We start from the raw sequence: 12,689 nt of genomic DNA, 5'->3' as shown, positions 1-12,689 counted from the left end.
AATTTAGGGATGTGTCCAGTCCTTGTCCTACTGTATACAGAGCATGGAGATGAAAGCAAATAGCTCCACGTACTATATAGTGGCTGGGCTCTGTTACTGCAGCTCTACTCACTGACACCAACCGGGAACAGAACTGTAGTAATGGTACCAAGTCACTATACAGGGTACAGAGCTATCTGCTTCCAGCTCCATGCACTGTAAACCTTGGAGACTGGATATAGCCACCGTACAGCCAATCCAAGTGGAAACTGGCTGTTGGCCCCCCATCAATAATGTATTTATGATCTCTCCTAAGAATTGGCCATGAATAAAAAAAAAAAAATATGCACAACCCTTAAAAAATTTAGGTGACAGAACTAGACTACTTGGCATATATGACCACCACCACTGGACATGGTAGATGGACATTCTTAGAGGTAATCAAAAGGACACCAGGGGGCGCCATGACAAGTATATAACAGTTATATTTATATGCAGGGGCATTTTGTACAATAAATACAATTGAAAATGTGTTTGGCTTTATTGAATCGAACAAATAAATATAATATTCAATCAATGGACTCCTTTAGAACCCTATGGATCTATTATACTGGTTTAGTGATCTAGAACCTTTTGCAACGTAGATGTGAAAAACAAGCAACGTTAACAAGATTGCTTTATAACATCTACAGTGATACAAGATGGATCAGAGAACTGAAAATAATCAAAGTACAAAGAATCCATAGCATCAATTCCTGCTGATCACCATGACGTAGCCTGAGCTCCCTAGCAGTGTGTAGGTATGTGACATGGCTTTAATTTCCTCCAGATGGAAACAGAGAAGGAGAGAAGAAATAAAGGAAATGCTGGTAATTGATTAATGGGGGATTATGTTTGGGCAATATGGGAATTACATACAGCTCTTGTATAGCAGTTCATCAATGGCTTATGGGGCCTGCAGGATGGGGGCTGTTAAGTGGCTAAAAATTTACTTTTTGCTCTATGGTACACACAGACAACCCCCCACTAATTACTGTAGAGAGGGGCTTTCATGATGCAGAATGTCTATGAGCGTGAATATAGGTTAATGCATAGTTGGCCGTGTATCATCACACCGCTCAGTAACCAGAGCCCAGCATTCTCAAGACTCTCAGCTCCTTCTCCTTTAAATATGTTGTAAGACTGCTTAAAAAGGACCATATGAGACATGTGTCTTCCAATGCACAGAACACAGGGGATGTCATGTAGCATGCCAGAGTGGTGAGACTACAATCACATCCTTTATTAACCATTTCCTGAACGTGTCAAATAATTTAGCACTATAACAGAAAAGAGTGTACAGAACGGCCATCATATCCATTTAAAGTTATTTCGGAAAGCTAATGATTTTTTGATGAAAGCGCATTTCCCCAAAAGCAAACAACACCTGGAAACAGAATTCCCTAAGCAGTCATCTGGCATGAAATAGGTTACTATTCTAGTCATCTATTTCTGTGTTATCTGGTCTGTTATGAAGGTAATCACCCCCAATTACCACCTATAAGAGTAGCATTTCTTATGGCTCAAGTAATCCAGAATGACATATAAATTTCCATTATTATGCAGTTATGACACTGTGTTCATCCTGATCTTTCTGGTTCATGAACAGTGTTATTCCTTCTGCATCTGAATAGACAAAGGGTCTATGAAATTTCCTGCAGTGCATTGAATTAAACGAGACAAAAAAAAAAAGTGAAATGTATTATTGTTGTCTTGCTTAAAGAGTCACGTCTCAAATGCCTATTGGCATACCTGATCTTATAGGTGCTGTCACATTCGACAGCTCCAAACATATAAGTTCCTTTAGTTATGTAAATTAGGGTCTATAAGCCAAGTACAATTTGATACTGTGGTTTCTCTAGGGTCAGTGTCTCTGAGTGCTGTACGTCGTACAGTATTACCTTGCACTAGGCAGGGCTTATACCTTTGGAGTGGCTGAACAGATTTGGATTACCAAAAACACCAAAATGCTAAGAAGAATAGCACCTATTAAATGACATATGTCATTGGGCATTTGACATCTGGTGGCAGGACCTCTCTAAAGGGGTATTCTCATGACAGAGAGTGCTCTGCTGTTTTTAGAATTCCTGTAGAATTGACCGCAGAGGTCACTAATCCATCCAATGCAACTGCAGCACAGGCAGAAGCAGGCGTCATGGGACAGCCATTCTAAAGATAGGTGTGGGATGAAGAGGTAGGACCCATTACAGCCTTAATGATATGTCACCTTATATCCTATATAACAGTTAAAGGGAACCACTCAGCAGATTTAGGGTCCTAAGCCTGCAGCATGTCTTTATGCTGCTTGGATTTAGGGTCCACACCTGGTAATCTCAGCCCCATCCATTGCAGCCTTCACTGTTATATCTTTTAATCTGATGCAGATGAGACCCTAACTCATCTCTGGTGGACACCAGGGCATGTGCACGGAAAAACACTACACCTCAATTCGCTATATCTAGGATTCCAGCAGCATCAAAGGTATTAGCCAGAGGCTTGAGATTACCAGGTTTGGGGCCATAAACCCACGTGCATAAGGACACAATGCTGAGTGAGGAGTCCCATGTGCATGATTCTGTACATCCATGCTTAGACCACACTATGGGTCCGTAATATGGATCTGGAGGCAATCTATGTAGTCAGGCAGCATGTTGTCCCCTAGAACCAATAGTTCTAATGGAGATCATCTTCATAATACAGCATGTGATTAAAAAAGCCACAAATAATCTTCATGCATTTTGGAAAATCCCTGTGAAAAAAAACTATTTGTGCCACCCTGTAAATGAAACAGATGGAAATACAGTGAAGTCCCATCATTTTCTATTGGCATTGTATTTAGACCTAGCATGATACTTGTGGCTGTGGATCTAAGTACAACGTCATAGGTGAACACAAATGCAGTTATAACAAATAACATGGCAAGTAACAGTCTTAAGAAAAACACCACTAAAATCTATCTCCTGTTGAGGCATAGGATGCCTTAGTAACCGTGCAACTTTGCCTTTCATACTGTGTTTCCTAATTATGGAAACTCTGAGAGGGAGATTTGGGATTTGGCGCTAGATTTTTCAATATCCATAGCAAAATTGAGAATGTTACGCAAGCTACTGTATACAACATTTCCGATCTTCTATCATTTCATTTCTACACATACAATTGTGCAATCTGCTTGTGACTATTCTGTACTACTACCTCTTATAGATGAAACCACTCTAGTTGTAAGAACAATGCTTGTTAACCACTATAAAGACTTTGTGGTGACTTACGCTAGTATTGGTTGACAGTGGATCTGGTTCCAGCTACATCTGTACTGAGGCTGGATAAAACTTTCAGTCCCATCCATGACAGTGCAGCTGACATTCTTGTTCACAATGAAAGCACACCAGTTCCTATGGAAAAGAACCAAAAATAAGCAGATCTGCCAGTGAACAATAGACGTCATTGCTACATTCTTACATTGTAATGTCATTGTCTTAACAAGACTATTGAAGAACAGTCAATTAGTAATTTACCAAGTCAATTGTTCTCCAAAAGTCCGGCATATTCTACAGTCAAGTGTGCTGCCCTTCTAAAGAGAACTGGTGAGCCATCCATAAGAGGTGTTCACCAGGACAATAGGTACAACAATTATTAATAACTGTAAAAAGTGGATAGGAGATGTGACCCAATATGTCACCGACTGAAATGCTGTAGCATCTACAAGATACATTCACTCTCTAGGGTGGTCTCAGTACAATGTTCTCTGTGTTATCTTCCAATAACCTCCAACACACAACATTCCTCTACATACATCCAATGTTAGATTCTCTTAATCTGACAGCATGTCTGTCCATGGGAGCAGTCGCACACAGAGTTGTCTTCTCCGCTTGATGTCAGGAGGGTACAAGAGGTGAGAAAGCTCTAGGTGTTATTACAAGTTGGTAAGAAGGGACAAAAAGCAGAAGAGTTTTTAAAGTTTATTCAGACATTCCTAGTAGTTCACATATGGGGTCCTCTGATTCCTACAGCAAGCCAAGACACTTTATAAGAGACTCATACAGAAATAGCTTGTTTAGTTCTTTCTATAGCTCCATCATAGCCATCAACAATCGCCTCTCCTTCCAGAATGTGAGTGCTGATAACACCTTGGCTTGCCAAGCTGGGATCAGACCTCCCTAGCCGTGAATATGCCAAAAATTTCTGAAGTGGGTATAGCCCTTTAATAAAATAATGTACATTATAAACACATATTCAGTGATATCACCACTGAAAACAAAATAATCCATATACATATTGCTTAATTTAACAATCGGGCCATAGCTTTCATTTTGGGCTTCTGTACGATATTAAGTAAACTTCAGTTCTAACATCTTGATCTCAAGCAAAGTTAATGCGCAGCCCCCTTGTGGGAGAAGATCATCACTGTCTATGATAGAAACAATATAAAAAGGCAAAGTATTGCCACTTATGTCAGGGAAATAGCATCTGATATCTAATATTTCCATATACTGTGATACTATACTTATATTGTGATACTACAGATACTATACATAGTTTTTCCCAGCTGTTACTACAACTCCCAATATTGTGCAAATACTTGTTAAATTACATCCTTGTAACCACTTCATAGCTCAGGACTGGGATCAGCGTCCATACAGATCTTATACAGGATTTTCTGGCTTGTAGCAGAACACTTACTTGCCCCTCTGTGCAGGACGGTGGTAGGTGAGGTGTGGGGTGGCTTCTGTCAGGAGACATCCAGAGAAGACCACAAAGAACAGAGTCCACAGAGTGGTGGGTCCTGTAGAAGCAGCAGGAGCCCTCCCTGAGCTCCACATCAGCCCTGAAGTCATCTAATGCTGTGGAGAAGACTTCTCAGCAGGTCCTGGAGCTCCACAAAGTTCTCAGAGAGCAGAGACTTGGAGAAGCCCTTGCGCTGCTGGAGCCCTCACAAGTGATGGGATGTTCCTCCTCTGCCTGGAGAGCCTGTGTCCTGCTCTGTGTACAACCAGCTCTGCTTCATCCTTCCTCTCCACACCTCCTCCACCCCTTGAGGTCCTCATGACGTCATATCTCCTAGATTAGCTTCTTCTCCTCACTCCTCGGAGTTCCCATAGCTGGGAGGCTTCAGCCTGTAGCAGAGCAGTTGTTCCCTGTGCTCATTGATAAAATGTAGGTCCCTCTCCATGTAGGGCTATGCTGGAGATATGGGCACAGGCTGCTCCTGCCTCCCTTCTTTGGGAAACTGCCTGGGTTGCTTTATAGACATAATGGCTTTAGTCTATTGCTTTGGATTTTTCTGTTCTCCGACTTCAGTCACTGCAGCCAAAACACACAAAGTAACTGCTGAAAGGAAACTGAGGGTTATGTCATAGTAACAATGTATCAGAGTAATATCTGCAGGTCAGAGATGTTCTGGAAATAATCTCAAGGATATTAAATCATCCAAATAGTAACAACAATCAATGATTGCAGAGAATGATCAGCTACAAGTATCAATGTATTGTATGATGTATCTTCAGAGTGAGAGCATGACTAGTCTACAGAGAAGAAAGTATCAGTAGATAAATACAGGGTTAACATGTACTGAGCTGCCTCTCATTATCAAGATAGTTTACATGTGTCTTATTGGAGAGCTATAACCTCTACCACAGTATTAGAAAAAAGAAAACATACAAAGCAAAGGAAACTTAACCATCAATCAGCACTGAGATGTCACAAATCCCTGCAAAAAACTCAGCCCGCCCCACTCAGACAGTGACAGAGCACGACATGAATCTATGATCTGTCAGATTTACTAAAACTCACACCAGAAAACTGCTGGGAGTTGTACTAGAAAGCTATGCTAGTTCCTGACTGGCGTAGACTGGTGCAACTACATGTGCAAGATGTATTAAGAGGCCAAAGCCATTTTACATCTTTTGGAGAATAAATGAAGACTGACAGTCTTAGGGCCCCTTCACACGGAGTAAATGCGCGTGTGTTTTGGCAAAATACATGTGTAAAAATACACGTGTAAAAATAAGACTCCCATAGACTTCAATGACATTTTACACGTGTATTTTGACGTGTATTTTGACGTGTTTTTTTACACGTGTAAAAAGAAATGCCATTGAAGTCAATGGGAGACTGATTTTTACACGTGTATTTTTTACACGTGTATTTTGCCAAAATACACGCGCGTTTACTCCGTGTGAAGGGGCCCTTAGGGTGAAGTTAGTGGCGTAACTAGGAATGGTGGGGCTCCGTGGAAAACTTTTGATATGGGCCCCCCTCCCTCTCCCGACTGACACTGAAGACCCTGACCGCACACACTATTATGCCCTATAGTGGCCCCTTCACACAGTATTATGTCCCATAGTGGCCCCTGCACACAGTATTATGTCCCATAGTGGCCCCTGCACACAGTATTATGCCCTATAGTGGCCCTAGCACACAGTATTATTTCCCATAGTGGTCCCTGCACACAGTATTATGCACCATAGTGGCCCCTGCACACAGTTTTATTCCCCATTGTGGCCCCAGCACACAGTATTATGCCCCATTGTGGCCCCAGCACACAGTATTATTTCCCATAGTGGTCCCTGCACACAGTATTATTTCCCATAGTGGCCCCTGCACACAGTATTATGCCCTATAGTGGCCCTAGCACACAGTATTATTTCCCATAGTGGTCCCTGCACACAGTATTATGCACCATAGTGGCCCCTGCACACAGTTTTATTCCCAATTGTGGCCCCAGCACACAGTATTATGCCCCATTGTGGCCCCAGCACACAGTATTATTTCCCATAGTGGTCCCTGCACACAGTATTATTTCCCATAGTAGCCCCTGCACACAGTATTATGCACCATAGTGGCCCCTGCACACAGTATTATTCCCCATTGTGGCCCCAGCACACAGTATTATGCCCCATTGTGGACCACCCATTAACAATTATTATACTCTGGGGCCTTTTCATAATAATCAGAGACCCAGGGGAGGATACAAACATAACAAAAAAAAACCTGTCACTTACCTATCCCTGGCTCCGATGCAATCCCTGCTGATGTCGGCCATCTTCAATGACAACGCATAAGGACGTCACCTCCCTCACCTCTCCTGGGCCTCTGATCATTATACCCGGGGGTCTGAAAAGACCCCCGAGTATAACAGACTACTTTTTTAAAAAAACACAGCGGTAGCAGCTGTTGCCAGGCCCTCTAATGTCTCAGGTCCTGTAGCAGCCGCTACCGCTGCTACCCCGATAATTACCCCTGCTGCCCCTGGGTGAAGTCTCACACTGAAACACATCAGCTAAAAAGTTGCATTCTATGATACCTGCAAAGTGAATGAGATCCTGGCTAATCTCATCCACACATTGCAGAAAAAAATCTGCTGCAGTATTGTTGCGCTTTCAAAAATGCTATGACGGTGTATTATGTATAATAGAGGCAGAAAGTCCACAAAGGAAAACTGCAGACTTTCTGTGAAAAATGCTGCAGAAAACCATGAGAACCATGATGCATTTCTACTGCAGTCTCTTCTGCATTTTTTTTTCAGCGATTTGTTAAATGAGGCCTTTGCCTAGGGAGCCTTCACACGGAGTAAATGCGTGTGTATTTTTGCAAAATACACGTGTAAAAATACACGTGTAAAAATAAGACTACCATTGACTTCAATGATATTTTTTACACGTGTAAAAATACGCCTGTAAGGGAGCCTTCACACGGAGTAAACGCTTGTGTATTTTTTCAAAATACACGTGTAAAAATAAGACTCCCATTGACTTCAATGAGATTTTTTACACATGTAAAAAATATCATTGAAGTCAATGGGAGTCTTATTTTTACACGTGTATTTTTACAAGTATATATATATTTTTTTCTTTTTTTAAAAATGTAGATTGTGAGCCCCATATAGAGATCACAATTTATTTTTTTTTCCTATCAGTATGTCTTTTTATAATGGGAGGAAATCCACACAAACACAGATGTTGTTCCTGGTGGGATTCGAACCCAGGACTCCAGCGGGGAAAATATATATGTCTGGATTACCAATTACACTAAATCCTCTTGCACATGGCACAGTGTATATGGCTCCCTAGTATGGAGCAGCACAGTTTACAGATATCTTTATGACAGTTCAGGGAATAAGAGCATTCCCTTGGCTGTTTATGTATATGGTAGACATGTGTATATACATATGTGTGCAGAGAGTATGTAAGTTGTGTTGATAGAAAGATGTGTACAAAAATATTATGATGTTAGAAGAAATAATAGCGGAAATGACATTCTACATCCATAGAGAGCTGGGGGATCTGACCCTCAGTAATTGATTTTTAATGGGTCTTAAGGGCATATGTTATAAATTTACAGAGACGGATCTGTGGCCTTTGACCCACTGCAACTGAAAGAAGAAAATATATACACCCACATGTAAGCTGATAATCTAAGTTAATTTAATAGATAACTTTAAAAATTAATAAGATCATGTATACATTTTTTTATACATGAAGAACAGTAGAAGTGAGGCATTAAAGGAAGTCTATGGAGTCCAGGATACTTCCCAAGCTGATAATAGTGCCATATAGAGGCTTTTAATAGAAGGAGCCACAAACCAATGAAGCAATATACAGATTATCATCTTTTTATTGATATGCAAATCAACCTGTAAGCGCTTCAGAGGAGAGGCCTGATTTGCCAGAATTACTTGATAGTAGTTACAGAGGATAGCTGGCGCACTTGCAAGTAAACTTGAGAAAATGAGGCCTACTCTTGGTGCACTTGCTGGCTCGCCCATTCTTCTGGTCTTTACCCTGGTAGATTCCTCCTCTGCTTCTGTCTCAGATCTTCCTGGCTTTCTGGATCCCCAGTGGTGGACTCCATCATTTAGACCACATAGTAACTTCGGTTGTGACTATTGTTGCATGACTAAAGATGTCCACATCGACCTGCAACTCTTTCACTAATGGAAGTGAATGGAGTCACATTGTGACCTTGGGGATGATGTGACCACAACTTCTAATCAAAAATGAATCTAGCAGTGTTTACTTTGTGACTAGACATCACCTAGCTCTGCCATGATACAAAAGCCAAGTAATACTACCATATGATGCCCACAGATTACCACCATAAAGTGACTGGACAATACCACCATAGTGTTACCCTAAAAGAGCACATAATACCACCACATAGCGTTTGTAGAGATTTCAGCATTCATCATGGTACCATGACTACATATTACCACCTTATAGTGACTAAATAGCATCACCATAGTTTTACCAAGTAATACCTGGACACATTACCACCATGTTGTGACTGAAGAACATACAGTGTACAAATACCAATATTACCACATATTGCAATCACATATTAGTGGATACCTATTCTACTAAATAATTTCTTCAAGTCACGACTCCTCTCTTCAGAGTTAACAAAACAGACATTTTTGTTTCCTAATTTTCCTTTTTTTTTTCTTGATGAATAAAACCTCCTTTTTTGATGAATAGTGCCCACAGGGCTTCCTTATAAAAAATTAAAAATTTTGAACTCTACCTTTATATACCGAAGTGTCAGTAGAGTTGGGACCCAATAGTTGAAGGAGCCCTCAGTAGCTACTACTGTATATCCACTACCCTGATCATTCAATGTATTCCCTTAAAATAAGTGTGGTTTTAATCTATTCCATGTGATTTGTGTTACAGATCCCACTACCTTGTGCTCGATGTACTGGTGGTGCCATTCTTTAGGTTAGTTCAAACCAAACTACATATTGTTCAAACACTGTATGTTTTTATGTATCTCTGTATGTCTATACCTGGATGACTAAGGAGATTCATTAGGACTCTGACAGAGAAAAAAAACTTTATATTTCTTTGATTACAATGGGGGGCATGTAGAGGCTCACATCTATGGGCTGAAGCTGGGACATTTGTGTCGCCATCCTGGATACTGGAACAGCACCTGATATCCAGGACTGCCCTATTGAATCTAGGACTGCTGGGAGGTATTAGCCAAAGACAATGAAAAATCAGTGTGTATAGAAGTATGCCTTCCCATACACATTATAGTACAGTGATATCCCTGGAGACACAGTAATAAACCTGAGAAGGAAAAAAATGATATGGTTTGGATTTCCACAAACTCCAATCCAATTGTGATAGTCAGAGAGTTCTACAACAAATCTGCTGAGTGTGAGTGTCCTGTTTGTGTAGGATTTCCCTTATACTGCTGTGTACTACTATTTATGGCATGGGGAAAGAAGGATGTAAGCACCACTAAGGGCTAAGACAAAGGCAGGCATTCTGTGTACATTGCTACAGCATTTGCTGGTGATATTGAAATACTGAGTAAGCATTTATAAGGTAACAAAGTACACACATGTTGAGCATATGTGAATCCGAGGTTGAGCTGTAAAATTACCATCTGGGTTTACCTTATTCATATACTAAGCATTAGCAGAAAGTATGTGAATGAGCAACAAATGAAATGAAAATATAAAATGGCAAATAAAACTTCATTACAGAATTATACAAACATTTCATTATTGGTAATGTAGTGTCGAGGATTGAAAATTACATGATAGGCATGATAGGAGGATGAGAACCCCAAAAATAAAAGAAGACCTTATGCATTGTCCTAGCCCGATCATTACATGTGCTGCAGCAGTGACATGGCCGACTAACTAACATGATCATGGTCAGGGACATCAGTGCCACAGCTCAGACTCCACCAATTATGTTATTACACTCACTGCCATTAACTATATGTTAAAAGTGGATTGAGCAGAAGGGAGAAGTATAAGTACTTGCAATATATTTCCCATTCCTTTTGTAGCCTTCATGACTTTGGCCCAGAAAAACTCAGCAACATCTGCAACAAAAAAGCAGCGTTTCTGCAATGTGAGACCTCAGCCTAAAGGAGTTATCCAACTTTTACTATTGGATATATTAGATCTACAGGGTCCGACATCTAGGACTTCCGCAGATCACCTGCATCAAGACAGTGAGGCTCTCGATAATGTTTGAAGTATATGGGTGACCTGGGTCGGCACTGCAGTATCTACATTCGCGGCCACAGTTTGTACGGCAAGTGAGCAACGTGGCTTACAGCATGTAAACATTACTGAGAGCTGTGTTGTCTCGGTACAGGGGTCTCAGTTGTCTGATCCCCACAGTTCTAATATTGATTCCCCTAGCACACACAAATCTTCAATAAAGGGAGGTCAGTGCACCTCAGCTTCACTGAGCACTCACCAGATGTCAAGACAATATCCGGCTCTTCTCTCTATAACTATTTTTTTACATCATCAAAAACAGTTCAGGTAGATGTATATAAAAAAATTGGAACAGTTCACCCACTGTAGATATATCTCTCCAGGATGTCTGCCTGGAGTAACAGTTTGTGGGCTACTTGTAGGACTAAATAGGGAGATTTTAATCAGTCCTGCACTATTAAAATTAACATCTCATATATATTTATTTCACATATGTAAAAGCTTACAGGTACATGACAGATATCCTTTTTTAACCAGTCTGTGCACAGGCCTGATAAAGGATATTTTAGGCACTAAACCGCGTGTCCATAAAAACGTGCTTGTGGTTTAGTGTCTCAGATACACCTAACAGGTTCCTTTTAGACTAAAGCCCCATGTAGCAAAGCGCAGCAGAAAAAAACACTGTGGAAGAAAACCTGGCTGAACTTTCTGCCCCTATTATACCTATACGGAGTACGCCTGTGTTCAGGGTCGGACTGGCCCACCGGGACACCGGTGAATCCCCCGGTGGGCCCCTCCCCCGACTATACTGCAGCTCATTTTAACAGTCTAAAATCATAGGCAGGGGCCCAATCTGCATGATCATGGGATGGTTAGGGGCCCGATCGGGGCCCTGACATTCCAATCGGGCCCCTGCCTATGATTTTGTGTGTGTGTTTGCAGCATGGGCTAATAGCAGCCAGCGCAGGGCTGCAGCTGTGATAGAGGACGCTCTGTGCTCAGGAAGCTTTCCCCCTCCCCCCCTCCTTCTCTGGCTGCTCTCTGCCCACCAATGAGAGGGTGAGGAGAGCCCAGGAGGCGGGGCTTATCCCTACACAGAAGATGGACCCTGCCGAGCTGCTGCCATTACCTCCTGCACAGAAGAGAAGGAGCCGAGGAGAGCTCCAGCAAAGTGAAAGTAAGAAAGAAACCACCAGGTACATGAGGTTAGTCTGCCTATTAAAGGGATTCTACCACTAAAACACTTTTTTTTCTAGTTACCACGTCGGAATAGCCTTTAAAAAGGCTATTCGTCTCTTACCTGTGGAAGTGCTCTCCGCCGCGCCGTTCGTTCAAAATACCGGTTTGTACCGGTATGCTAATTAGTTCTCTCGCAGCGATGGGGGCGTCCCCATCGCAGGAGCAGCGATGGGGGCGTCCCCATTGCAGCTCGAAAACCGACCACAGCGCCGCCTCTCTGGTCTTCGGTGTCCTCCCCTTGCCTCTTCAGCGTCTGTCGGACGCCTGCGCAGTATGCTCTCTGTTCGGCGAAGATTGCCGAACGTACTGCGCATGCGCGAAAGTGCGGCGCCCGCACTATGGCTGGGACCGCACTTTCGCGCATGCGCAGTACGTTCGGCAAGCTTCGCCGAACAGAGAGCAAACTGCGCAGGCGTCCGACAGACGCTGAAGAAGGAAGGGGAGGACACCAAAGACCAGAGAGGCGGCGCTGCGG

General features: G+C 42.1%; 1 protein-coding gene across 1 annotated transcript in view; it reads right to left on the bottom strand.

Moving 5' to 3' along the window:
* Positions 1–5,026, bottom strand: part of EMILIN2 (elastin microfibril interfacer 2) — a 54,997-nt gene extending 49,971 nt beyond the window's left edge. The window contains exons 1-2 of the mRNA XM_075270643.1: positions 4,696–5,026; positions 3,285–3,407 (exon numbers count right to left, since the gene is read on the bottom strand). Of these exons, the coding sequence (XP_075126744.1) occupies positions 3,285–3,407; positions 4,696–4,850 (278 nt within the window). The 5' untranslated portion in view covers positions 4,851–5,026. The remainder of the gene's footprint in view (positions 1–3,284; positions 3,408–4,695) is intronic.
* Positions 5,027–12,689: the final 7,663 nt, after the last annotated feature.

Source organism: Leptodactylus fuscus, chromosome 4 (genome assembly GCF_031893055.1).
Source record: "Leptodactylus fuscus isolate aLepFus1 chromosome 4, aLepFus1.hap2, whole genome shotgun sequence".
NCBI lineage: Eukaryota > Metazoa > Chordata > Amphibia > Anura > Leptodactylidae > Leptodactylus > Leptodactylus fuscus.
The sequence above is the reverse complement of the archived record's forward strand: the minus strand, read 5'-3'. Positions and strand labels throughout refer to the sequence as shown.